At 49.9% G+C, this 26,556-nt stretch overlaps 1 protein-coding gene across 1 annotated transcript; it reads left to right on the forward strand.

Annotated features, from left to right (window-relative positions):
- The first annotated feature begins 4,380 nt into the window (after nt 1-4,380).
- On the forward strand, nt 4,381-22,544 carry CHST6 (carbohydrate sulfotransferase 6). Its single transcript, XM_010382979.2, has 3 exons — nt 4,381-4,872; nt 18,139-18,213; nt 19,824-22,544. Exon 3 carries the CDS (start codon nt 19,840-19,842, stop codon nt 21,025-21,027), a length of 1,188 nt encoding a protein of 395 aa, XP_010381281.1. The 5' UTR covers nt 4,381-4,872; nt 18,139-18,213; nt 19,824-19,839; the 3' UTR covers nt 21,028-22,544.
- The last annotated feature ends 4,012 nt before the right edge of the window (nt 22,545-26,556 follow it).

The raw sequence follows: 26,556 nt of genomic DNA on the forward strand, positions 1-26,556 counted from the left end.
GGAGGCTATAATTAGCTTTTTTGGATTTTCTTCTTTGCCTTAGGGTTGAATTTCAGGAGAAAATTGCAGTCAGTTCAGACATCTTGGAAAGAGTCCCATCTCTGGTCAAGCAGAGACTTTTCCTCTGTTGAACTGAGAAACACGCTGTGCATTTCTTCCTTCTATTGTGAGCCACTCTTACTCTTTTCAGGGTTCTCTTGTGACAAACATGCCAATCACTAGCACTTTGCACCCCTGGGCATCTCCATTTCCCATTCAGAGCTTTGATTTCCAGAGCTGAGGCCTTTAACTGGAGACCTGGAGGGGCAGGGCCCAAGGGCAAGGGCCGCATTAGCACAGGCATGAGGGAGGGCTGCTGAAGGCGACTTGGACACTTGGAAGGACACTTGGACTGTCCATCTCCCTTGGCCCAACAGTCAGTCATCTGTAATCAGCTCAGCTGAGCAGCCCTGGATCCCTGCCCGACTGTGGCTGGCTCTTTGCCCTGTTTTGCCCTCTGTCTGTGCCCCTCATGGCAGGCTAAAGTCAGAGGGGCTGTTTCATTCCCAGCCCCCTCAGCAGCACTGAGGGAAGAAAGGATTGTTACAACAGGTTCTTTCTGGCCCTCACCCAACAGCCTGGGCACTTGGCCCTCCTCCTCCTTGTCAGCCCTCCCGCTTCCTGCAAAGGACAGGGGCAACAGGAGTTGGTGTTGGGATTGGCTCCCACTGCCTGACAACCACAAGTTTATTTGGAGGCCAGTCCATCCTGGCCACTAGCAGAATGCCAAGCAGTTCAGTGGATTACCCTCGTGGCTAAGCAAGTGTCTGCAAGAGCAGAGATGACTGGAAGGGGCCTCTGCACACGGAAGACGGCTTGTGCAGCCCTTCATCTCCTGAGGACACGTGCAGTCTCCTCCAAGGACAGACGGAGCTGCTTTCTGATCCCAAGCAGGTCATTACCACTGGCAGGACATGGCCCCTGTGATCCATGCTTCATGCCCACCCAGAAGCATACCCCTCAGTGTGTGCCTCAGTTTACCTTGGAGATCATTTTTCATCTCCAGCACCCATTTCCTTTAGGCTGACTAAAAACAATTTTGGAAACAAAGCTATTTTGAAGTATTCAAGCAGAGGAATTCCCTAGTACTGTCCCCGTTGTCTTTTTTTAATATTCAGGCTATTTTAGATGCCTAAATTTTTTTCTTGATATTTATTTATTTATTTTTATTTATTTATTTTTTTTTTTTGAGACGGAGTCTCACTCTGTCGCCCAGGCTGGAGTGCAGTGGCTGGATCTCAGCTCACTGCAAGCTCTGCCTCCCGGGTTTGCACCATTCTCCTGCCTCAGTCTCCCGAGTAGCTGGGACTACAGGCGCCCGCCACCTCGCCTGGCTAGTTTTGTTGTATTTTTTAGTGGAGATGGGGGTTTCACCGTGTTAGCCAGGATGGTCTCGATCTCCTGACCTCGTGATCCGCCCGTCTCGGCCTCCCAAAGTGCTGGGATTACAGACTTGAGCCACTGCGCCCGGTCCCTGATATTTATTTATTTTTAAAGCTGGGGTTCTCACTATGTTGCCCAGGCTGGTCTTGAACTCCTGACCTCAGGCAATCCTCCTGTGTCAGCCTCCCAAAGTGCCAGGAATACAGGCATGAGCCAGTGTGCCCCATCTCTTAAGACTGAAATGAAAAATTGTTTGTGGTTTAAATCCCCAAAAGGTAATGAAACATGGAAAGATGACTAAAGGTATGTATAAACTTTGGTTTGCATTTTATTAAATTATTTGAATGCAAAACTTGTATAAAGAATCCGTTATGTTCTGTAGCTTTCTTTTATTTATTTATTTATTTATTTATTTATTTATTTATTTATTTTTTGAGACGGAGTCTCGCTCTGTCACCCAGGCTGGAGTGCAGTGGCCGGATCTCAGCTCACTGCAAGCTCCACCTCCTGGGTTTACGCCATTCTCCTGCCTCAGCCTCCCAAGTAGCTGGGACTACAGGGGCCCGCCACCGCGCCCGGCTAGTTTTTTGTATTTTTTTTTCAGTAGAGACGGGGTTTCACCATGTTAGCCAGGATGGTCTCGATCTCCTGACCTCGTGATCCGCCCGTCTCGGCCTCCCAAAGTACTGGGATTACAGGCTTGAGCCACCGCGCCCAGCCTGTTCTGTAGCTTTCTAATTAAAATGTTCAACATGGAAAGTTGTATTAGCTATTTTTGAAGCAGGGCTTTGGAGGGAGGAAGAATAGGGAAGGCTGAAGTTGAGCACACTTCTCCGAGTTACTCACCAACAGCCTTGCTTTGCCAGGGCTCTGCTCAAAGACCTTGGAGCTTTTGTTAGTTCCTTGGCAAAAATTTCCTGGTCCAACCCCAAGTATATTAGTTTTTAGTGGAATCCACATGGCATATGGAAGCCACTGGTTGGAAAATTACAACTGTGTCCGGTGAATATCAAATTATTTACAGAGCATATGTTGGTAGCTTCTGAAACTGAACCACACAGCATAGTTGCAGGAGGAAGAAAGGTAAGAAATATACAGGATTTTATCAACTGAGCTGAAGCCATAGATAAGTCATATTTGAGATAATTATTGAATTTTTTTGTGGGAGAGAAATCCCTAATTCTTCCAAATGATTAGTCCAGTTGCTGCCAAAGCAAGTGAGTTGTCTAATGCCCCACTGAGTGCCCATCTTGCAGCTTATTAAAGCAATTCTATCTCTTTGCCTCCCTCTTACCCTATCCTCCACATCCTTTCCCCCTGTCCTTATTCATGCTTTGTAAAGAGGTTTTGGATCTTTCTGGCCAGATAACTTCTAAATGCTGATTAAGGAAATGTAAATTACATGATCCTAAGGAAAATACTGATTGCCGGCCAATCTCCTACCCAGAGTTATCATGGTTGGCCTTCTGGCACACATCTTTCTGTTCTATACGCTATTTCTAACTTTTTAAAAATCATGAACAGGCCAGGCACGGTGGCTCATGCCTGTAATCCCAGCACTTTGGGAAGCAAAGGCAGGCAGCTCACCTCAGCTCAGGAGTTCAAGACCAGCCTGGACAACATGGTGAAACCCTGTCTCTACTAAAAGTACAAAAATTAGCCTGGCATGGTAGCGGGCGCCTGTAATCCCAGCTACTCAGGAGGCTGAGGCAAGAGAATCACTTGACCTTGGGAGGCGGAGGTTGTGGTGAGCCTAGATCCCGTCATTGCACTCCAGCCTGGGCTACAAGAGACTCCGTCTCAAAAAAATGAATATCAAAATCTTGAGCAACACTTATGTGAACCCTGTACACAAATCCTTGTTTCTGGTTTATTTCCTTAAGATAGATCCTAGAAAGGAATTACCAATCCAAAAAGCTTATGACCGTTGTTAAGAATCTTAATTTATCTTGTCAAACCACAACCAAGAAAGACTGCTCATTTCTTCTCCCAGCAGCAGGGAGTTCTCCATTAAGATCCCATCACTATTTAACAAGACCTCGAAATGTGTCATCCTTTTCAGATGCTTGGGCTCTACCGTTATTTGTAAGGGGGAGTTTTTTTTTGGGGGGTGGGGTACAGAGTCTCTCCCTGTCACCCAGGCTGGAGTGCGGTGGTGCAATCTCAGCTCACTGCAACCTCCGCCTCCCGGCCTCAAGCAATTCTCCTGCCTCAGCCTCCTAAGTACCTAGGATTACAGGCGCCTACCACCACGCCCGGCTCATTCTTGAATTTTAGTAGAGACGGTGTTTCACCCTGTTGGCCAGGCTGGTCTCGAACTCCTGACCTCGTGATCCACCCGCTACGGCCCCCCAAAGTGCTGGGATTACAGGCGTGAGCCACCGCGCCCGGCCCTGGCCGGAAATATCTTATTTATTGAAACGTATCATTTCTTCCTCTGGACCTGCTATGAAGCCTGTGCCTCTGGGCTTAGGCTAGGGCAGGGAATGTGCAGGAGGAGGGGAAAAGCTGCGGGTCCAGCTCCTAAGGTCACCTGGTCTATCCTCCCGTCCCAGCTGGGACACTGCACCGGGTCCCTGTGTCATCCAGTGTCATCCAGGTGCCGTGGCCTTGGGAAGGGTTTGGATTCCAAGTCACCTCCTCTCAAGGATGCCCCCGAGAGTGAGGAGGGCCAAGATTAAGATTCGACTTCCTTCGCTAGGACCTTTATCCTCCCAGGAGCCTCCCTTCTCTGGGGATTTAGGGTGGGGTGGTGTACAACGTTCATCTGTAGTCAGATGAAAGGTGACCCTGCCAGCGCCCCTTGACATCCTCGGCTAAAAGGTGAGCCTCTCAGGGCCCCAGCCCCACTGCGCCCTCCTGCCCCGCCCTTAGTCAGCGCCCCTCCCCCGAGGCGTGGCCCCTCGGTCGGGGGTGGGCCAACCGGCTCCTTCCTTCCCGTGCCGCGCTAGCGGGACCGCAGCCACGTCTGAAAGCGCCTCATTGTGTGCGCTCGGGCGCGCTGCACAGGGCAGCACCGAGGGTTGCTGGCCGGCGCGCGGGGAGTAGAGGGCGCGGGCCGCAGTGTCGGGCTCCGGAGGGAGCTCTGCGCCGCGTCCTTCCCTGTGGTAGCCCCAGAGCACCCCCATCCTTAACATCCCATTCTGGGACTCCTGCCCTGTTCCCAGATTCGCTCTGCCTGTAGTCTCCAGGAGCTTCCAGTGGATTGGTCCCCCCCCAGCTCTCGTCCATGCCTCTTAGAGCCCCTTTCCCGGCCTCACCGGGTATCCCTTAATAGTCTCGGGACCTTAAGGAGCAAGTCAGCTCCTGCGGACTCTCCCAGCGAAGAGAAAAAGCTGGCTGTGCGGTGGAACTTGGAAGAGACGACTTCTGGGAGCCTTTGCTGAGCCCAGGGAGGGAGGCGTCCCCCACCGTGCCGCTCCTGCTCGGGCAGAGCCGCCAAGCTTTGAGGTGCGTTGGTTCTTCACTCTCTACGGGGGATATCCCCACACGGGTCGGCTGAGGGCCGGGCTAGTGGCACAGCTGGGGACGCTCCTCTGTCCTGCACCGGAGACCTGGGGTGACGGGAAGAGCTGGGGGTGGCTTTTCCATCAGCAACGTAGAAAGGGCATCGCCACTGTTGGCGCCGGTTTGGAAGAGTCTTGCTGGGGCTTCGGCTGCGCAGGGGAATCCTCACTGCAGGGGGAGAACCGCTTTTGTCTCCATACTTGGGTTTGAAAGGACATGACTTTCAAAAGCTTTCCAATGGCTTTTTCCATAGAATTACTGAGAAACGGTAGCTTGGTGGGTTGATTTGGAACCAGATCCAGGGGAATTGGAGTCCTGCGTCACTGCTTCTGACGGCTTCATCCTGGGCTTCAGGGCAGGCCCTCTGGGCCTCAGGACAGGTGCCTAGCAAATGTTGACTTTCCTTTCTCCTCCCTCTTTCACAGAGGCAAGGCAGTCAGGTTTCCCATTTTTGAGGATAGGAAAACTGAGGCCTGAAGAGCAGAAAGGACTTGGCTGACTTAAACCCACAAGAGCGTGGGCCAAGTACCAGGGCCTCTGAGGGTGCTGTGTTGCTGGGGGAGCCGGGGCTGGGCTCCTCTCCAGCCTGGGAGGCCGGAACTTTTCTGGCTTTTTTTTTTTTTTTTTTTTTTTTTGAGACGGAGTCTCACTCTGTCGCCCAGGCTGGAGTGGTGCAGTGGCCAGATCTCAGCTCACTGCAAGCTCCGCCTCCCGGGTTCACGCCATTCTCCTGCCTCAGCCTCCCGAGTAGCTGGGACTACAGGCGCCCGCCACCTCGCCCGGCTAGTTTTTTGTATTTTTTAGTAGAGACGGGGTTTCACCATGTTAGCCAGGATGGTCTCGATCTCCTGACCTCGTGATCCGCCCGTCTCGGCCTCCCAAAGTGCTGGGATTACAGGCTTGAGCCACCGCGCCCGGCCACTTTTCTGGCTTTGTCCTGCAAACAGAGTCAACTGGAGCACGGAGAGCCAGAGAGTGACTTGCTCAAAGTCACACCCCGATTGGTAGTAGAGACAGACTGAACCCAATCCGGCTTCAGAAACCAAGCTTCTAAAGCCAGGTGCAGCGGCTCACGCCTGTAATCCCAGCACTTTGGGAGGCGGAGGCGGGTGGATCACCTGAGGTCAGGAGTTCAAAACCAGCCTCGCCAACATGGTGAACCCCCATCTCTACTAAAACTACAAAAATTAGCTGGTCATGGTGGCGAGTGCCTGTAATCCCAGCTACTTGGGAGGCTGAGGCAGAAGAATCACTTGAACCCAGAAGTCGGAAGTTGCAGTGAGTGGAGATTGCACCACTGCACTCCAGCCTGGGCAACAGAGCGAGACTCCATCTCAGAAAAAAAAGAAACCAGGCCTCTAGCCATGACTTTCCAGCGTCTTCTGTTTTGTTTGTCCTTGTGGGGCCCCTGCCTGTGCCTGCCACATTCTGTTGCTGGGGCACTGGGGCACCTGAATCTGGTAGAGCCATTGTCCTTGGGTTTTCCTCGTTCAAAGACTTTCCCTTGGATTCACAGAATATAAGTGTGGCCCAGGAAGATTCCTAAGCAAATACTCATAAGTGCACTGTGCGCCAGACATTGTTCTGCTTTACAAATATTCACTCACTCGCTCTTTTAATCAAGCCCATGAGTTGAGTTATATTGTTTCCCCCACTTTACAGATTTTTTTTTTTTTTTTTTTTTGAGATGGAGTCTCGCTCTGTCACCGAGGCTGGAGTGCAGTGACATGATCTTGGCTCACTGCAACCTCTCCACCTCCCAGGTTCAAGAGATTCTCCTGCCTCAGCCTCCTGAGTAGCTGGGATTACAGGCATCTACCACCACACCTGGCTAAGTTTTGTATTTTTAGTAAAGACAGGGTTTCACCATGTTGGTCAGGCTGGTCTCGAACTCCTGACCTTGTAATCCGCCCTCCTCCGCCTCCCAAAGTGCTGGGATTACAGGTGTGAGCCACCGCACCCGGCCTTACAGATTTTTTTTTAACCAAGCAGGCACAGAGAGAAGTAACTTGCACAAGATCACACAGTAAATGGTCAAGTGGGATTCACACTCTTAACCTCAGTACTCTATACCTACTGTCTTTAATGAGACAGAAACCATTCTGCTTCTAGTGTCTTAGGAGGGGAGATGGGTCCAGAAATACATGAACAAGATTGTCCTGCATAGTGATAATAGTATTAATAATAATTTCTCAATATCACCTATTAGTCAGTATTGAAATATATCTGATTACCTCTAGGGTATCTCCTGGCAGATGTTTTTTTCAAATCAGAATCTAAACAAGGTCCACATGTTGCATTTTACTGTTTTTTGGGTTTTTTTGTTGTTGTTGTTGTTGTTTTGAGAAGGAGTCTCACTCTGTCACCCAGACTGGAGTGCAGTGGCGTGATCTCAGCTCACTGTAGCCTCGGACTCCCGGGCTCCAGTGATTCTCCTGCTTCAGCCTCCTGGGTAGCTAGGATTACAAGCACATGCCACCAGGCCAGGCTATTTTTTGTGTATTTAGTAAAGACGGGGTTTTTACCGTGTTTGGCCAGGCTGGTCTCCAACTCCTGACATCAGGTGATTTGTCCGTCTTGGCCTCCCAGAGTGCTGGGATTACAGGCGTGAGCCACTGCACCCAGCCTGTTATTTTCTTCTAAAATAGTCTCTTCCTTTTTCTTTCTGTCATTCATTTGAAAGAATGATTTTCTTTTTAAAAATAAGGTAATTAAAATAAATGGTTAATAAACCAGAGAACATTCCAGATTATCCCTGTAATGAGAGGACTCTGTCAATACTTAGGGAAACAAGTGAATGTGCTAAAAGTACAATCCCACTCCATACCCTGCATGTGTTGCTGCAGAGAAGTGGGGAGCCCTCAGACTTTATGGCCTCCAGCTGTAACCTACTACAGTTTAGACCAAGTCAGGTGCTGTGTGAAGTGCAGTGTGAGAATCCCTAAAGCTCCCAGCCAGGGAAAAGGGTTTGTGTGTTGCTATCTGGTCATCTGCTCAGAAATGCCCCAGGGCGGTGGCTCTGAGCCAGGGAGGCTTGAGGCTCGTTTCCCAGGCTAATTAGAATTCATTTCCCAGTAGATTCTTGAAGGCAGATCTGTTTTCTCCATCAGCATCTGGGCCTTGCAGTCCCAGCCCCCTGCCTCTGGGGGATGCCATGCAGCCGCATCACCAGGACTGGCAGAGATGGCAGATGTGGCCAGGGCTTGGGGGCCAGGCACAGCTTCAGCCACAGCCTGGCCCAGCCCACAGTACTGGGGTTAAGAGCGTGCCTGGGGGCTCTGACAACTTTTAGTGCAGAGTGGGTAATTCATGCCCCTGGCCTTCTCTGGCTAACTGGGTACTCAGGTCGGCTGGTAGATGGATTTGCAGGCACCTGTCTCTCTGCAGTGATAGCTGGAGAAAGACAAACTTCACCTAAGCCTCCTTTAACCGATTAGAAATTTCTGATTTTTTTTTCTGTCGCCCGGGCTGGAGTGCAGTGGCCGGATCTCAGCTTACTGCAAGCTCCGCCTCCCAGGTTTACGCCATTCTCCTGCCTCAGCCTCCCGAGTAGCTGGGACTACAGGCGCCCGCCACCTCGCCCGGCTAGCTTTTTGTATTTTTTAGTAGAGACAGGGTTTCACCGTGTTAGCCAGGATGGTCTCGATCTCCTGACCTCGTGATCCGCCCGTCTCGGCCTCCCAAAGTGCTGGGATTACAGGCTTGAGCCACCGCGCCTGGCCAATTTCTGATTTTATCATTGTAATAATCATTGTAATTGTATTTTATCATTGTAATAAAAATCTGACGTAGACTATCTGAAAATGCAGCAAAGCACTAATAAGAAAATAAATTACCTGTAAACTGGCCATAGAAAAACAGCAAACTTCAGTGTACATCTCCCATACTTTGTATTTTTTTAAATGATAGCTTTATTGAGATAGAATTCATCTATGTTGAAGTTTATATATATAATATACAAATATATAAAATATATATTATATAATAAATATATATTATATATTATATAATAAATATATATTATATATTATATAATAAATATATATTATATATTATATAATAAATATATATACACATATATATACATATATAAAAATATGTACATATATAATATATATTATATATGTATATATAATATATGTATATATATGTATAATATGTATGAGACATTAGGGATGTCTCTACTTTTTGGCTGTTATGAATAAAGTTGCTGTGAAAATTCATGAGCAGGTTTTCATGTGGGCTTATATGTTCAGTTCTCTAGGGTGTATACCCAGGAGTGGATCTGCTGTATCATATGGTCACTCTGTTCAACCTTTGGAGAAACCACCAAATTGTTTCTTCAGAAAATGCACTATTTGACATTCCCACTTTATGAGGATCCCCACGTCTCCGTCATCTCACCAACACTTGTAATTATTTATTATTTATTATAATTACCTTTTTAAAATTGTAACCTTTGCGGTAGGTGGAAAGTGACTTGTCATTGTGGTTTAATTTGCATTTCCCCACCGCCTAAAAATGTTGAGCATCTTTCCTTTTTTTTTTTTTTTTTTTTTTTTTGAGATGGAGTTTCACTCTTGTTGCCCAGGCTGGAGTGCAATGACGCGATCTCGGCTCAACACAACCTCCACTTCCCGGGTTCAAGCGATTCTCCTGCCTCAGCACCCCAAGTAGCTGGGATTACAGGCGCCTGCCACCATGCCTGGCTAGTTTTTGGTATTTTTTGTAGAGACAGGGTTTCACCATGTTGGCCAGGCTAGTCTCGAACTCCTGACCTCAGGTAATCCACCCACCTCAGCCTCCCAAAGTGCTGGGATTACAGGCATGAGCCACCGTGCCTGGCCGAGCATCTTTCCATTTGTGTATCTTCTTCAGAGAAACGTCTCTCAAATCCTTTACTCATTTTAATTTTTTTCCTTATTCATTCTTAAATTTACTTATTCTTATATTTCTTAAATATGCTCATTCTTAAAAAACTAAATAGGATATTTGCCCATTTCATGTTGAGTTGTAAGAGCTCTTTTTATATTCTGGATACAAGTCCCAATTTATAGACATGATTTGCGACTGTTTTCTCCCATCTGTGGGTGTTCTTTGATATTCGTGTATTTTTAACACCCAGCCAACTGTGTGAAAAATACACGCACATCTAAGAACATCCACAGATGAGAGAAAAGTATATATGTATGTCAGCTTTGTTACTTGTGTTTTTTTCACTTGACACTATGTATCGAAGAGCTCCAAGGTTACGCTGCTAGGCTTCCAACTCTGACTCCACAGCCACTGTGTGAATTCTTCAGGCAAGTCCCTTTTCTTTTATCCTTTTTTTTTTTTTTTTTTTTTTTTTTTTTTTTTGAGACAGAGTCTTGCTTTGTTGCCCAGACTAGAGTGCAGTGGCACAATCTCGGCTCACTGCAACCTCCGTCTCCTAGGCTCAAGCGATTCTTCTGCCTCAGCTTCACAAGTAGCTGGGATTACAGGCGCGTGCCACCACGCCCAGCTAATTTTTGTATTTTTAGTAGAGATGGGGTTTCGTCATGTTGACCAGGCTGGTCTCGAACTTCTGACCTCAGGTAATCCGCCCACCTTGGCCTCCCAAAGTGCTGGGATTACAGGGTGAGTCACCATGCCCTGCCTCCCTTAATTTTTCTACACCTCACTTTCCTCATCTATAAAATAGGGATGATCATCAGGTCCGTGTCATAGGGTTGCTGTGAGGATCAAATCAGAAAATGGATGGGAAAGACTGGGCATGTAGGAAACCCTCATAGATGGTGTTTGCAGGGGTTCCTTGTTTCTGCCCCCCATGAACACTCATCTTCCATCTTTGTTTTATGTTTTGTTTTTGTTTTTCTTTGAGACAAAGTTTCACTCTTGTTGCCCAGGCTGGAGTGCAGTGGCACGATCTAGGCTCACCGCAAACTCTGCCTCCTGGGTTCAAGTGATTCTCCTGCCTCAGCCTCCCAAGTAGCTGGGATTACAGGTGTGTGTCACCACATCCAGCTAATTTTGTATTTTTAGTAGAGACGGGGGTTTCACCATGTTGGTCAGGCTGGTCTCGAACTCCTGACCTCAGGTGATCCACCCACCTCGGCCTCCCAAAGTGCTGGGATTACAGGCATGAGCCACCATGCCCAGCCTATGTTTTATGTTCCTTGCTTTATGTTTTGTCTCATTTTCTGTTTTCTTTCTCTCTTCTTTCTTCCTCTTTCTTTCGCTCCTTGTTAGCCTTCCCCCTTCCAAATGCCCAGGGCTCCACTAGAGCAGTTTGGTCCCAGTGGTAGCTGTTGATGCCTCAAGGCCACTGAGATGGGGTTTTGCTCGTTGCCCAGGCTGGAGTGCAATGGCACATGATCTCTGCTCACTGCAACTTCCGCCTCCCGGATTCAAGCAGTTCTCCTGCCCCAGCCTCCGGAGTAGCTGGGGTTACAAATAGGCACCTGCCACCATGGCAGCTAATTTTTGTAGTTTTAGTAGAGATGGGGTTTCACCATGTTGGCCAAGCTGGTCTCCAACTCCTGACTTCAGGTGATCCACCCGCCTCGGCCTCCCAAAGTGCTGGGATTATAGACATGAGCCACTGTGCCCAGGTGCCTTTGGGATTCTTGAACAGGAGTGGCCTCCAGCCAACTCTAAACAGAGAAATCTAAACCTGGGATCTACACCTAGTGTTACATTTTTTTCCTTTAGATTCTATGAACAGGGCTGGGACAGGCTGGTAACAGGAACAGCCGCTGTGTCTTGTTGTTGTGGTTGTTGTTTTGGTTTTGGGTTTGGTTTTTTTTATTGTTGTTGAAGTTGTTTTGTTTTTTTGAGATGGAGTGTTACACTGTTGCCAGGCTGGAGTGCAGTGGCATGATCTTGGCTCACTGCAAGCTCCACCTCCCAGGTTCACGCCATTCTCCCGCCTCAGCCTCCGCCTCCTGGGTTCAAGTGATTTCCTGCCTCCGCCTCCCGAGTAGCTGGGATTACAGGTGCCCACCACCATGCCTGGCTAATTTTTGTATTTTTTCTTTTTCTTTTCTTTTCTTTTCTTTTTTTTTTTTTTTTTGAGACAGAGACTCGCTCTGTTGCCCAGGCTGGAGTGCAGTGGCCGCAATCTCGGCTCACTGCAAGCTCCGCCTCCCAGATTCACGCCATTCTCCTGCTTCATCCTCCCAAGTAGCTGGGACTACAGGCGCCCGCCTAATTTTTTGTATTTTTAGTAGAGACCAGGTTTCACCGTGTTAGCCGAGATGGTCATGATCTCCTGACCTCGTGATCTGCCCTCCTCGGCCTCCCAAAGTGCTGGGATTACAGGCGTGAACCATCGCGCATGGCCAAATTTTTGTATTTTTAGTAGAGGTGGGATTTCACCATGTTGGTCAGCCTGGTCCCAAACTCCTGACCTCAGGTGAACCACCCGCCTCGGCCTCCCAAAGTACTGGGATTACAGGTGTGAGCCACCACGCCCGGCCTGGAGCTGCTGTGTGGAGGGTAGGCAGAGCTTGGCTGGAAGTGAGTGCTGCCCAGAGAGCCAGGGTTCCTGGGCTCCAGCTCCACCCTGCTGTGGACAACCATCCTTGCTCAGTGTCTTGCTTTTCCCATTTGCAAATCGGGGAGAACCATAGCTCCTTCCTAGGTCTCTCAGACCAAGAGATGGTAAGGGATGTTTAGAAGAAGATGACTTTAAGGTGCTCGGCAGAAAGCCATATGGGCTGTTGGGGAATTCCTCCCTCTGGATGCGGACCACAGAGTATCTGATTGCAATGGCAAGTATTTATTCATGTCCTCTACTCATTCGGTGTTTGGGACATTCCTTAACATGACTCTTACTGTCTTCTTCAGTCAGGATTCTTTACTTTTTATTGAAGTGTGTCATTCATCAGAGTATAGATAATGAAAGTACAGCTTGGTGAACTTTCACAAACTGAACACACCCATGTAATTAGCACTATCAAAGAGAAACAAAGCAGGGCCAGCCCCCAGAATTTCCACCCCTGCACCCTTCCCACCTCACCCCACCAAGGGTTTCACTGTCACTATCTAATCACCACTCTTGGGTGTAAGTGACAGAAACTCATCTCCCAGGGACTTAAGCAGAAACCGAATGCTTCCCTCAGCTGAGGGGTCCATGGGTGAACCTTGCACAACTGGATCCAAATGCTTAGATGATGCTGTCGGCTTGCCTGTGAACTTTCTCTGCTGAGTTCTCTTCTGTGTTGACTTTTACACCCGGACAGTTTCCTCTTCCCTTGTGATCAACAGAACTCCAGAATTGCAGTTGAGCAGATGTCCCATTCCTAGACCAATAGTTCTGTGTGGGCTGGGGTACAGGGTCAGTGTGTGGAATACAGACGTGAGCCAGTCTTGGGACACATGACCGTTAGGAGCCAGGAGTGGTGGATCAGCCCCATCCGAGCCACATGTACTTTTGAGTGGGTGAGGGGGGTTCCCCAGGGAAAAGCCTAGATACTGTTATGAGAAGGAAAAACAGGTACTGAGTGGACAGAACCAAGCATGTCCAGTGTACCTGTGCAGTGCCGATCCTCACACTGGTCACCAGAGAACAGGTGTTCACTTGCAAAAAACCACAATCCAAAGTTCCTGGTTGCTCACAGTCTAGAAGAGAAAGCAAAGTACAATGCAGGGCAGAGTGAGGCGTGCCTTCCTTGACAGGCGCAGAGGAGGTGGCTGCAGACGAGGCTGAGATGCCTCCCAATGGGAGTCAGGGCTGGGCACTCATAGCATGAGTTAGGGAGTTGGGAGAGATAGAGCTTGTTTGATGAACACTGATGATTCCCGGCCGTCTGAAGCCTGGGATATGGGAGATACGGTTGGAAAGCTGAAGGTTACTGAGTAGGAGAATGGCAGGATCAGATGTGTGATGTAGGCACCTCTGGGGGCAACTGTACAAGATGGACTGAAGGGAGTCCAGGTGGGGACTTTGCTAGAATCCAGGAGAGAAGGATGCAGCCAGGACCAGCGTGACCCTCCCGCGGCTGAATGTCCAGGCCATCCACTGGGACACCATCAGATCCCTTGACCATCACATAGCCAGATGTGTCTTCAGTGTCCCCAACTTGATTGTCAGCTCCGCCAGGATCGGGATCCTGAGCACTGACTTTCCTGGATTGAATCTTTTGCTGATCTTATCTTTTCTCTATTTTGCAGCCTTTATCTGTCATTTATGTTTTTTGTTCTACTTTTCACATCTTTTAAATTTTTCTTTCAACCTTTCTAATATCTAATGCAATTAGCCCCAAGGAAAACTAAGAGAAACAAGAAAAAACAAGAAAGGAAATGTACTCTCAGTACTTCAGCTGTGAGCTGGAGTGTTTTGCTGTGGCTTTAGGTTTTTGATTTTTTTTAAGAAAGAGGGTCACCCTCTGTTGCCCACGCTGGTCAGCAGTAGAACGATCATAACTCACTGCAACCTTGAGCTCCTGGGCTCAAGAGATCCTCCCACCTCAGCCTCCCAAAGTGCTGGGATTATAGGCATGAGCCACTGTGCCTGGCCTCCAGGCATATTTTATGCTTTCTCAAGCTATGTGTAGTATTTTGATAAAAATAAATTTTAAAAAGAGTTAATGTCAAAAAAAGTTTCTGTGACTTAAGAAGGACCACTGCTTAGGGTGCTCCTGGGTACCAAAACAAGAAACAGAACTTTCTGTTCCCTTTATGGCCTCTTGTACTTTTTAGTTCCACCCTCCTCCTAAAAAACATATGATCATTTTCATCATCGTTATCATCACCATCATCACCACTAATTACTTGGAAATTTAAAGCAGAATTGCCTCTGAGGTTGGAGGGCTGGAGAGGGCATGAAAGATAGGAAATCTCACTTCCTTTTGCCTGACTAGCTTTGTGCTCTGGTGTGGGGCTGTGTCTGCCCAGGGAGTGTGGCCTCTTTTCCTGTCTTCACACATGAAACATGAACTGACAGTGCCCTCATCTGTACCTTGAGAATTTTTTTTTTTTTTTTCGAGATGGAGTCTTGCTGTGTCACCCAGGCTGGAGTACAGTAGTGCAGTCTCAGCTCACTGCAACCTCCGTCTCCCAGGTTTAAATGATTCTCCGGCCTCAGCTTCCTGAGTAGCTGGGACTGCAGGCACCCGCCACCACACCTGGCTAATTTTTGTATTTTTAGTAGAGACGGGGTTTTGCCAAGTTGGCCGGGCTGGTCTCGATCTCCTGACCTCTAGTGATCTGCCCGCCTCAGCCTCCCAAAGGGCTGGGATTACAGGCAGGAGCCACCATGCCTGGCTTAGAATTTTATACAACATCTATGTGTTACCTTTTCCAAAAATTAAACTATAATAAATATGACTTTCAAGGGGGAGATAGGCCTTCCAGGATGGGAAATGGTACCGGACAAAGGCTCAGGACTGCGACACCCACTACAGAGCCCTGCAGTGAGAGTCTGGTTCTTGGATTTTATTTATGTTTGTTTGTTTGTTTACTTTTTTTTTTTTTTTTTTTTTTTTTTTTGAGACGGAGTCTTGCTCTGTCGCCCAGGCTGGAGTGCAGTGGCCGGATCTCAGCTCACTGCAAGCTCCGCCTCCCGGGTTCACGCCATTCTCCTGCCTCAGCCTCCCGAGTAGCTGGGACTACAGGCGCCCGCCAGGTCGCCCGGCTAGTTTTTTGTATTTTTAGTAGAGACGGGGTTTCACCATGTTAGCCAGGATGGTCTTGATCTCCTGACCTCGTGATCCGCCCGTCTCGGCCTCCCAAAGTGCTGGGATTACAGGCTTGAGCCACCGCGCCCGGCCGTGTTTGTTTACTTTTTAAGACGGAGTCTCACTCTGTCACCTAGGCTAGAGTGCAGTGGCGTGATCTCGGCTCACTGCAACCTCCACCTCCCGGGTTCAAGCGATTCTCCTGCCTCAGCCTCCCGAGTAGCTGGGACTACAGGCACCTGCCATCACGCCTGGCTAATTTTTGTATTTTTAGTAGAGACAGAGTTTCACCATTTGGTCAGGCTGGTGTCGAATTCCTGATCTTAGGTGATCTACCCACCTTAGCCTCCCAAAGTGCTGGGTTTACAGGTGTGAGCCACGGCGCACCCAGCCTATTGATTTATTTATTATTTATTTATTTTTGAGACAGGGTCTCTCTCCATTGCCCAGGCTGGAGTGCAGTCACACAATCTTAGCTCACTGCAACCTCTGTCTCCTAGGCTCAAGCAATCCTCCCACCTCAGCCTCCTGAGTAGCTGGGACTACAGGTCTGCACCACTGCACCAGGCTAATTTTTGTATTTTTAGTAGAGATGGGGTTTGGCCATGTTGCCCAGGCTGGTCTTGAACTTCTGGGCCCAAGCATTTCACCCACTTCAGCCTCCCAAAATGCCGTAATTACATGCATGAGGTACCATACCCAGCTGGCTCTTGGATTTAAGCCCCTGCCCTTCCTCCTCCTCACTGGGTATTCACATCTCTGAGCCCCACTGCTTCAATTAAAACAGACAGGGATGGTCATTTCTGCCTCCTAGGGACTTGGGATGATAGCATTTAATCATGAAGACAAAAGTACCTATCACAGGGCCTGCCTGACTTTTTCTTCCTCATGTCGAACCCTTGTCCCAAATGTCCACTGTGCTGAGTGCAAGGCTTCTATCAGAATGCTCCCAGCTGGGAACTGGTCTTCTGGAGACTCTGTGGCATAGGATGATTCAACCACCTTCCTAGTTCTTGAGTTTCAGTAATAGGATCTCATAGCAGTTCCTGTAGTGTGTGAGTCACTTAAAAAGACCTCTGGCTTTCCTGGAACACAGGTAACAAATACTTTGGCTTGGGATCAAGATCCTCCCTACCCAGGGAAGGGCTGGGCTGGCCAGGACAACTGTGTTTGGGCCAGAGCAGCAGGGTCCTGCACTCTGCAGGAGCAATCACACGTGGGAGAGGCCCACAGCCTGGGATCAGACGTGCCAGGAGCTTAGGAACGGGAGTCCTGGGGTCCCAGCTTTCTTGCTGTCTCTCCAAGCCTTGAGTCCTTCACCTGAAAAACTGACATCATCATGCCCTGCTCAGGGCCCGTTGAGTTAAGTCATCCTGTGGACTTGAAGCACCTAGCGCTTGAAGTAAGAAAATGAGTTCCCTTCTCTTTCGGTGCCCCACTGGCCGGAAGCCAACCATCGTCAGCCCACTGGCACTGGAGGAGCAGTGATCATGTGCAGAGCAGAGGAGTGGCTACTCTCCCTGTCTGCCAGGTTTTCCCAGAGAGGCCGTGGAGTCAGCTGGTGACAGAGCTGCAGGGCATCCTCCACCCACCCCTGTTGCCTCCTGATGAGGGGAAGGGGCAGAAATGGGATCTGCTCCCAAGTTAGACCCTGGCTTCTCTCAGTGGTGACCTGGACAGGGGAAGGGGGAAGGCAGGGAGCAAAGGATGCAGGAGCAAGGAGAAAACTTCCAGGCCCCTCCCTTCCAAAATCACCCGGTCTTGAGATCATTGCAGAAGCAACAGGTGCAAAGAGAAGAACACTTTGGGACTTTGGAATGCGGGAGGCCGGCCCAGTGTTCCTTCTACCCTGTGAGACATGCGTGACATTCCTTTTTTTTTGTTTTTGAGACGGAGTTTCGTCCTTGTTGTCCAGGCTGGAATGCAGTGGCATGATCTCGGCTCACCACAACCTCTGCCTCCCAGGTTCAAGTGATTTTCCTGCTTCAGCCTTCCGAGTAGCTGGGGTTACAGGCATGTGCCACCACGCCTGGCTAATTTTGTATTTTTAGTAGAGATGGGGTTTCTCCATGTTGGTCAAGCTGGTCTCAAACTCCCGACCTCAGGTGATCTGCCTGCCTCGGCCTCCCAAAGTGCTGGGATTACAGGTGTGAGCCTCCATACCCGACCTATGTGACATTCTTAAGGTCCACTGAAGGGCTGATGGTTGGAGGCCAGAGGATGGCCTGTGAGATACTGGGATTGGAAGAGTAGGTGGCCTATGGGTGTCTCCTCTTGGGGGAGACTCCCCAGGTGGAGGGGGTTCCTCCTCTGCACACAGTAGCTCAGCACAGGGACAGTAACAGTAATGGGGGCATGTGTGTAAGGAATGCTTTCCCAGGCCCCCTCTTCTTAGGTGTTTGCAGCAGCATCTCACGACAGCCCTAAGAGGTTAAATGTTGCAAATCCCATTCTACAGAAGTGGAAATCGAGCCTCAGAGAAGTTATGTCGCTTTTGGGGCTATCTTCCCCTGTAGAGTGTGACTCCATCGCCCTCCTGCTTTACCAGGTACTGAGGAACCTCTAATCATCTCCCATGGATTTGTGATCAGCGTTGCAGCTCTCCCAGCAGCCCTGGACAGTGGTGAGTCCCCTCAGTTGGCCGGAACAGTACTCTGCTCTCACCTCTCTGCTTCTCTGGCTCCATCCCAGCTCCGCCTCAACTGGTCTCCTTGCAAACCCACTGGGCTTCAGGACACCCTCCCTCTGAAGCCCAGGCTGCCTTCAGCACTTCACCCCCCACCAGTGATGGCAACAGTTGGTGTTCTTTGTCCACTTTATTTATTGGCTCATGTTTTTGTTTTTGAGACAGCGTCTCACTCTTTTGCCCAGGCTGGAGTGCAGTGGTGCAATCTCAGCTCACCACAACCTCTGCCTCCCGGGTTCAAGCAATTTTCCCGTCTCACCCTACCAAGTAGCTGAGACTACAGGCACGCGCCACCATGCCCAGCTAATTTTTGTATGTTTTTGGTAGAGATGGGGTTTCACCATGTTGGCCAGGTTGGTCTTGAACTCCTGACCTCAGGTGATCTGCCCACCTCAACCTCCCAAATTGCTAGGATTACAGGCATGAGCCACTGTGCTTGGCCTTATTTGCTCATTTTGATATTGTATTGTATTTTTTGAGTCAGAGTCTCACTCTGTCACCCAAGCTGGAGTGCAGTGGCAGGATCAAAGCTCACTGCAACTTCAAACTCCTGGGGTCAAGCAGTCCTCCCATGTCAGCCTCCCGAGTAGCAGGGACCACACCACCACACCTGGCTTTTCTTTTCTTTTCTTTCTTTCTTTCTTTTTTTTTTTTTTTTTTTTTTTAATGTTTTTGTAGAGACAGGCAGACTATCCATATGTTGCCCAGGCTAGTCGCAAACTTTTAGCTTCAAGGTATCCTCCCACCTCAGCCTCCCAAAGTGCTGGGAGTACAGGCTTGAATCATCGCGTCCTGCCTGTTTGCTTATTTTCAATAAGAAAAGTTATTTTCCATAAGAAAAGTTATACCTGTCTTTTTAAACAAAAAAATCATACAATGCAGAGCATACACTGTAGCAAGGGCACTCTTCAGTTAAGGACATTACTGCGTGTCCCTCCTGTCCATCCAGGATATTCAAACATTTTCCCATTGCCCAATAATCCACCCAAATCCTGTGTTATGTGCTGCTATCATCCCCCTTTTACAGATGGGTAAACTGAGTCATGGAGCGATCCAATATTTGGTTCAAGATCACAGGCTATGTATGTCAGTGTAGTGTGGAAAGTTAGAAAAAAGATCACAGACTACGCAGTGGAAGAGCCTCAGGGAGCCTGGCGGTGCTGTGACGTCCACCAGAGCGCCCATCAGTTCGACAACCTAAAACAGTTTCTTCACAAGAATTCTTAAGCAAAAGACAGGAATTCCGTTAGAAATATATTTCCCTCTCCAAATAGACAATGGTAATGTAGGTAGGTAACTAAGAAGATAGGACTCACATATAGACAGATTTCTGACCGCATTCTGCATTTGTACTTTTGCTCTCAGCTAGACTGGATCTTGAGTTATGTCTTAAGGCCACATTTCCAGGAGAGCGCCCCACTGAGACCATCATGTTCATGGGAGGCTCTGGTCTGGTGGTCGAATCTGCTCCCAGAAGGCACTGGGCAGTGGGGCACGGGATGGGCGTGCAGGCTGCAGCCCCTAACCGCTGCGCTCTCCTCCCTAAGGCCCCCAGCAGTCAGCATGTGGCTGCCGCGAGTCTCCAGCACAGCAGTGACCGCGCTCCTCCTGGCGCAGACCTTCCTCCTCCTCTTTCTGGTTTCCCGGCCAGGGCCCTCGTCCCCAGCAGGCGGCGAGGAGCGCGTGCATGTGCTGGTGCTGTCCTCGTGGCGCTCGGGCTCGTCCTTCGTGGGCCAACTCTTCAGCCAGCACCCCGATGTCTTCTACCTAATGGAGCCCGCATGGCACGTGTGGACCACTCTGTCGCAGGGCAGCGCCGCAACGCTGCACATGGCTGTGCGCGACCTGGTGCGCTCCGTCTTCCTGTGCGACATGGACGTGTTTGATGCCTATCTGCCTTGGCGCCGCAACCTGTCCGATCTCTTCCAGTGGGCGGTGAGCCGTGCACTGTGCTCGCCACCCGCCTGCAGTGCCTTTCCCCGAGGCGCCATCAGCAGCGAGGCAGTGTGCAAGCCACTGTGCGCGCGGCAGCCCTTCAGCCTGGCCCAGGAGGCCTGCCGCTCCTACAGCCACGTGGTGCTCAAGGAGGTGCGCTTCTTCAACCTGCAGGTGCTCTACCCGCTGCTCAGTGACCCCACGCTCAACCTGCGCATCGTGCACCTGGTGCGCGACCCGCGGGCCGTGCTGCGCTCCCGGGAGCAGACAGCCAAGGCTCTGGCGCGTGACAACGGCATCGTGCTGGGCACCAATGGCACGTGGGTAGAGGCCGACCCTGGTCTGCGTGTGGTACGTGAGGTGTGCCGTAGCCACGTACGCATCGCCGAGGCCGCCACACTCAAGCCGCCGCCCTTCCTGCGTGGCCGCTACCGCCTAGTGCGCTTCGAGGACCTTGTGCGCGAGCCGCTGGCAGAAATCCGTGCGCTCTACGCCTTCACCGGGCTGAGTCTCACACCACAGCTGGAGGCCTGGATCCATAACATCACCCACGGATCTGGACCTGGTGCACGCCGCGAAGCCTTCAAGACTTCGTCCAGGAATGCGCTCAACGTCTCCCAGGCCTGGCGCCACGCGCTGCCCTTTGCCAAGATCCGCCGCGTGCAGGAACTGTGCGCTGGTGCCCTGCAGCTGCTGGGCTACCGGCCTGTGTACTCTGAGGACGAGCAGCGCAACCTCGCCCTTGATCTGGTGCTGCCACGAGGCCTGAACGGCTTCACCTGGGCATCGTCCACCTCCTCGCACCCCCGGCATTAGTGGAGGCCACAGTTGTAGCGGGTGTCAGGTCCGGGAGGAGAGTGCACGGTGCAGAAGGGGCTGGGGCGCACGGAGAAGCAGGTCCCTATATTGACCAAGGAGTTCGTGGTACCCCCTTGAAGTAGGCAAGGACTGCACGTTTCTTTCTCTCTTGATTCTTGGTTTTCCTGAGTCCTCTGGAGCTGCCTTCTCATCAGGTTCACTCACCATGGAAAGCAACTCTTGCCCCTACCTCCTCTGGGCACAGGGTATGCGTTCAGATGACTTGGCTCCTACTCAAGGGCTTTCTTCCCCTTTAACTCTCTCCTTCTGGGGACACATCCTGCAGCAGCTGAGGGGGTGCCCTAGCACTGGCCGGGAGTGGAGAGGCACTGTGGTGGTAAGACTCCAAAGGTCTGTACATCACATACACATGCACGCATGCACACATGGCAAAACTCAGAAGTGAAAGGACTTGTCCAAAATCACATGGTGAGAAGGAGGATGAAGGGAGGAGAGAGCTTTTTCTCTGGGGCTCCAGTGGGGAGGAGAGGCCCTGCCTCCTGGGTGAGAAGGGTCAGATTTTCCCATTTTAATTGCTTTCGGAAAGAGCAAACAGAGTCATGGCCAGGGACACAGCTGAGAGATTGTAGGGGCCAGCCCTGCTGGGTCTGTGGGTTTTTCTCCCCGTGTGCGGAGACGAGAGATCGTAGAAATAAAGGATACAAGACAGAGAGATGAAAGACAGCTGGGCCTGGGGACCACCACCACCAAGATGCAGGGACTGGTAGTGGCCCTGAATGCCTGGCTCTGCTGTTATTTATTGGATACAAAGCTAAAGGGTAAAGAGTGTGAGTCATCTCCAGTGATTGATGAGGTCACGTGAGTCACGTGTCCACCGGACAGGGGGCCCTTCCCTGTTAGGTAGCGGAGGTGGAGAGAGGACAGCTTACATCATTATTTCTTCTCTGCTCTTTTCAGAAAGATCAAAGACTTTAATACTTTCACTAGTTTTGCTACTGCTAGCTAGAGGGCGGATCCAGGTGTACATGAAAGTGAAACAGGAGCGTGACCGCTGAAGCACAGCATCACAGGGAGACGGTTAGGCCTCCGGATAACTGTGGGCGGGCTTGACTGATGTCTAGCTCTGACTACCACTAGACCAGGGTCCGCTTGGTGACGGGCGTCTTCCCAGACGCTGTTATTACCGCTAGACCAAGGAGCCCTCTGGTGGCCCTCTCTGGGCATGACAGAGGGCTCACACTCTTGTCTTCTGGTCACTTCTCACCGTGCCCCTTCAGCTCCTATCTCTGTATGGCCTGGATTTTCCTAGGTTATAATTGTAGAGCAAGGATTATTATAATATTGGAATAAAAAGTAATTGCTACAAACTCATGAGTAATGATATTCACATATAATCATATCTATGATCTCTATCTAGTAGAACTATTCTCATTTTATATATTTTATTATACTGGAACAGCTCGTGCCCTCGGTCTCTTGCCTTGGCACCTGGGTGGTTTGCCACCCACAACAGATAGAGGAGGCTTTGAATGCTGAGACCAGAGCTTATCATCCTGGACAGGCCTGGAGGGAGGCAATAAGTGGGAAAGGTAGGGGGAGAGAAGGCTGGGGAGGGCTGGGCAGCGAGCCAGGCATCGTGAGTGGCAGAGCAAGAAGGGGACAGCAGGATCAGTGCCTGGAAGGCAGGTGTGCCCGTCATGGGGGAGTGGAACTCATCAGGCTTGCCAAGAGGTTGGAAGGGAAATGGCTCTGGGCTGGATCTGTCTTCCCTTGGTCCTTCTGGGCCAGGCCTTGGAGGAGAGCAGAGGATGATCCCTGCCTGTGAGCCACACTTCCTAGCTCTAGGGGCAAAAGGGCTTAGTAAAGGAATGCTGGATGTGTAGAAGGTTTAGTCCCAAGCTCAGGAAATGAGAGTCAATAAGTACCCAGTACATGTTTAAAAGAAAAGCTCACAGAACCTCTGGAAAGGACAGGGAAGCTGAGTTAGCCACATAAATGAACCCAAGTCACACTGGAACGCAGAGCTGGTCTGGGAACTGTGTTGGATGCCACCAGAACTTCTGACCCTGTTACCTGTGAAATGAGGCAGTTTCCCTCACGGTTGCCATCAGCTACCAGGAGGGATGCAGGTGGTCACCAGCTTCTGATCCTCATCCTGGCTGTGGCCACAGATTGGGGGAGCCACATCCTCCCTGCATAGCAGGCAGGGCAAGGGAGATCTGACATTTTCTGCTTTGCGTAGAGGGGCAGAGGCACATTAGCCTTGAAGTTGAAGCTCATTTTAGGTTCCTTTCAGCTTTAGAAGCTTCAACCAAATGAAACTTGAATCTGTCTCTCGTGACAATAATAGGAGGAAGGTATTTAAAACCCCAGATTTATGAATGGGTACTACGTGGCTTAGAGAGTATCTTTCTTTGTTCTTGTTCAGGTGGTTGTAACAAAATACCTTAAAAGTGGGTAACTTGGCTGGATGCAGTGGCTCATGCCTGTAATCCCAGCACTGTGGGAGGCCGAGGTGGGTAAATCACCTGAGGTCAGGAATTCAAGACCAACCTGGCCAACATGGCAAAAACCTTCCTCTACTAAAAATACAAAATTATCAGGGTGTGGTGTCACATACCTGTAATCCCAGTTACTCGGGAAGCTGAGGCAGGAGAATCGCTTGAACCCGGGAGGCGGAGGTTACAGTGAGCAAAGATCAAGCCATTTCACTCTAGCCTGGGTGACAGAGCAAGACTCCATCTCAAACAAAAAAGGAAAAAAAAAGACTGGGTAACTTATAAACATACGTTTTTCTCACGAGTCTGGAGACTGGGAAGTCCAAGCCACCGGTGTTGTCTGATGAGGGCCCACTTTTTCACAGACAAGTGCCTTCTAGCTGTGTCCTCTTATGGTAGAAGATAGGAGGCAGCTCTCCAGGGCCTCTTTTTGGGACGGAGTCTGGCTCTGTCGCCCAGGCTGGAGTGCAGTGGCACAATCTCGGCTCACTTGCAACCTCTGCCTCTCTCTGCCTCCTGGGTTCAAGCAATTCTGCCTCAGCCTCCTGAGGAGCTGGGACTACAGGGATGCACCACCATGCCCAGCTAATTTTTGTATTTTTGTAGACACTGGGTTTCACCATATTGGCCAGGTTAGTCTCAAACTCCTGACCTCAAGTGATCTGCCCGTCTTAGTCTCCCAAGTGCTGCGATTACAGGCATGAGCCACTGCACCCAGCCTCCAGGGCCTTTTTAAGAATGTCACTTATCCCATTCTTGAGGTCTCCACCCTCATTATCTAATCACCTCCCAAAGGCTCCACCTCCCAACACCATCATATTGTAGGTTAAGATTTCAACCACATGCCAGGCGTGATGGCTCATGCCTGTAATGCCAGCATTTTGGGAGGCTGAGGTGGGCGGATCATTTGAGGTCAGGAGTTCGAGACCAGCCTGGTCAACATGGTGAAACCCCGTCTCTACTAAAAATACAAAAAATTAGCCGGGTGTGGTGGTGCATGCCTCTAATCCCAGCTACTCAGGAGGCTGAGGCAGGAGAATCCCTTGAATCCAGGAGGCAGAGAGTGCAGTGAGCCAAGACAATGCCACTGCACTCCAGCCTGGACAACAGAGTGAGACTCCGTCTCGTGCCCAGCCAGACAGCAGCATCCCTTCATTTGCCCCTGTTTAAGTCACAAATTTTATTGATGGCTGCAATTAATGGCCTCTTTGTATCCAAGTCCTTTGCTCTATGACCCACCCATTCTCCCCTGACTGCCAAGGTGTCAGGACATGCTTGACTGGTTCCTGAATTTGCTGTCTGCACATGGGCAGTACATCAAGCCTCAGAGTGAACCCAGGTTAACTTTCAGGACAAAGAAAGTGGCCTGGCTGACTAGGCACAGTAAAGCCAAGCCTGGGTAGGTACACACTTGTGGTGCTGATCACGTATGTCGCATTTCTCTGTGAGAGTGCAGTCCCAACAGGAAAGTTTAATTGCTGGGGACTGCCCAGTGCTGTGACGCGGAACAGAGTTCTGGGTTGCTGTGGGGGTGACTGCGTTGACCACGGTTAGTGGCTTGCTGTATTGACACTCTGTGCTGTGTGACCATGGCTCCTGCCACCAAGAAGTGGAGTCTGTTTCCCCACCTCTGAATCCAGGCTGGTCCTGTGACTTGCTTTGTCCTGTAGATGAATGTAGTGTAACTTCCTGTGAGCCAGTTTCAAGCATAGGCCTTGGAAGCAAAACTTGACCTCCACCTGTCTTAGGTTTTCAGCTGGGGCTCTGCTGTGGTTTGATTGTGTCTCCCAAAGTTGGAAACTTCATCCCCAGTGTTGTGAGGTGGGGCTTGATGAAAAGTAATTAGGCCACATGGGTTATGCCCCTGTGAATGGGTAGATAACATTATTTCTGGGCCCAGGCATGGTGGCTCATGCCTATAATCCCAGCATTTTGGGAGGCTGAGGTGGGCAGATTACTTGAGGTCAGGAGTTTGAGACCAGCCTGGCCAAGCAGGTAAAACCCCATTTCTACTCAAAATACAAAAATTAGCCAGGTGTGGTGGCACATGCCTGTAATGCTAGCCACTTGGGAGGCTGAGACAGGAGAATCGCTTGAACCCAGGAGGCAGAGGTTGCAATGAGCTGAGGTCGCACCACTGTACTCCAGCCTGGGCAACAAAGCGAGACTCCATCTCAAAAAAAAAACATTATTTCAGGAGTGAGTTGGTTATCCTGAGAGTGGTGTCTTATAAATGAAGGAGCTCATTCTGTCTTTGTCTTTCTCTCGCCCTCACTTTGCCCTTCTGCCATATGATGCCTTCCACTGTGCTAGGACACAGCAAGAAGGCTCTCGCTAGATGCTGGCTCCTTGATCTTGGGCTTCCCAGCCTCCAGAACTGTAAGCCAACTTCTATTTATTATATATGACCCATGCTGGGTTCAGTGGCTCATGCCTGTAATCCCAATACTTTGCAAGGCTGAGGCAGGAGGATTACTTGAGACCAGGCATTCAAGACCAGCCTAGGCAACATAGTGAGACCCCATCTCTACAGAGTTAAAAAAAATTAGTGGGGCATGGTGTCGTGCACCTGTAGTCCTAGCTCCTTGGGAGGCTGAGTTGGGAGGATTGCTTGAGCCCAGAAGGTTGAAGCTACAGTGAACCATGATCATACCAGTGCACTCCAGCCTGGGTGACAGAGCAAGATACCTGTCTCTAAATAAATGACCCCATATGTGGTATTGTTATAGCAAAACAAAACAGATTAAGAGACTTTTTAATGAAAAGACAGATTCACAAAGAAAAACAATTTTTTTGTTTTTGTTTTTTTGAGGCAGGGTCTTGCTCTTGTCCCCCAGGCTGGAGTGCAGTGGAGCCATCTTGGCTCACTGCAACCTCCGCCTCCCAGTTTCAAGCGATTCTCTTGCCTCAGCCTCCCGAGTAGCTGGGATTACAGGTGTACACCACCACGCCCAGTTACGTTTTTTGTATTTTTGGTAGAGACGGGGTTTCACCATGTCGATCAGGCTAGTCTGGAACTCCTGACCTC

This window comes from Rhinopithecus roxellana, chromosome 20 (assembly GCF_007565055.1).
Source record: "Rhinopithecus roxellana isolate Shanxi Qingling chromosome 20, ASM756505v1, whole genome shotgun sequence".
Classification (NCBI taxonomy): Eukaryota; Metazoa; Chordata; class Mammalia; order Primates; family Cercopithecidae; genus Rhinopithecus; species Rhinopithecus roxellana.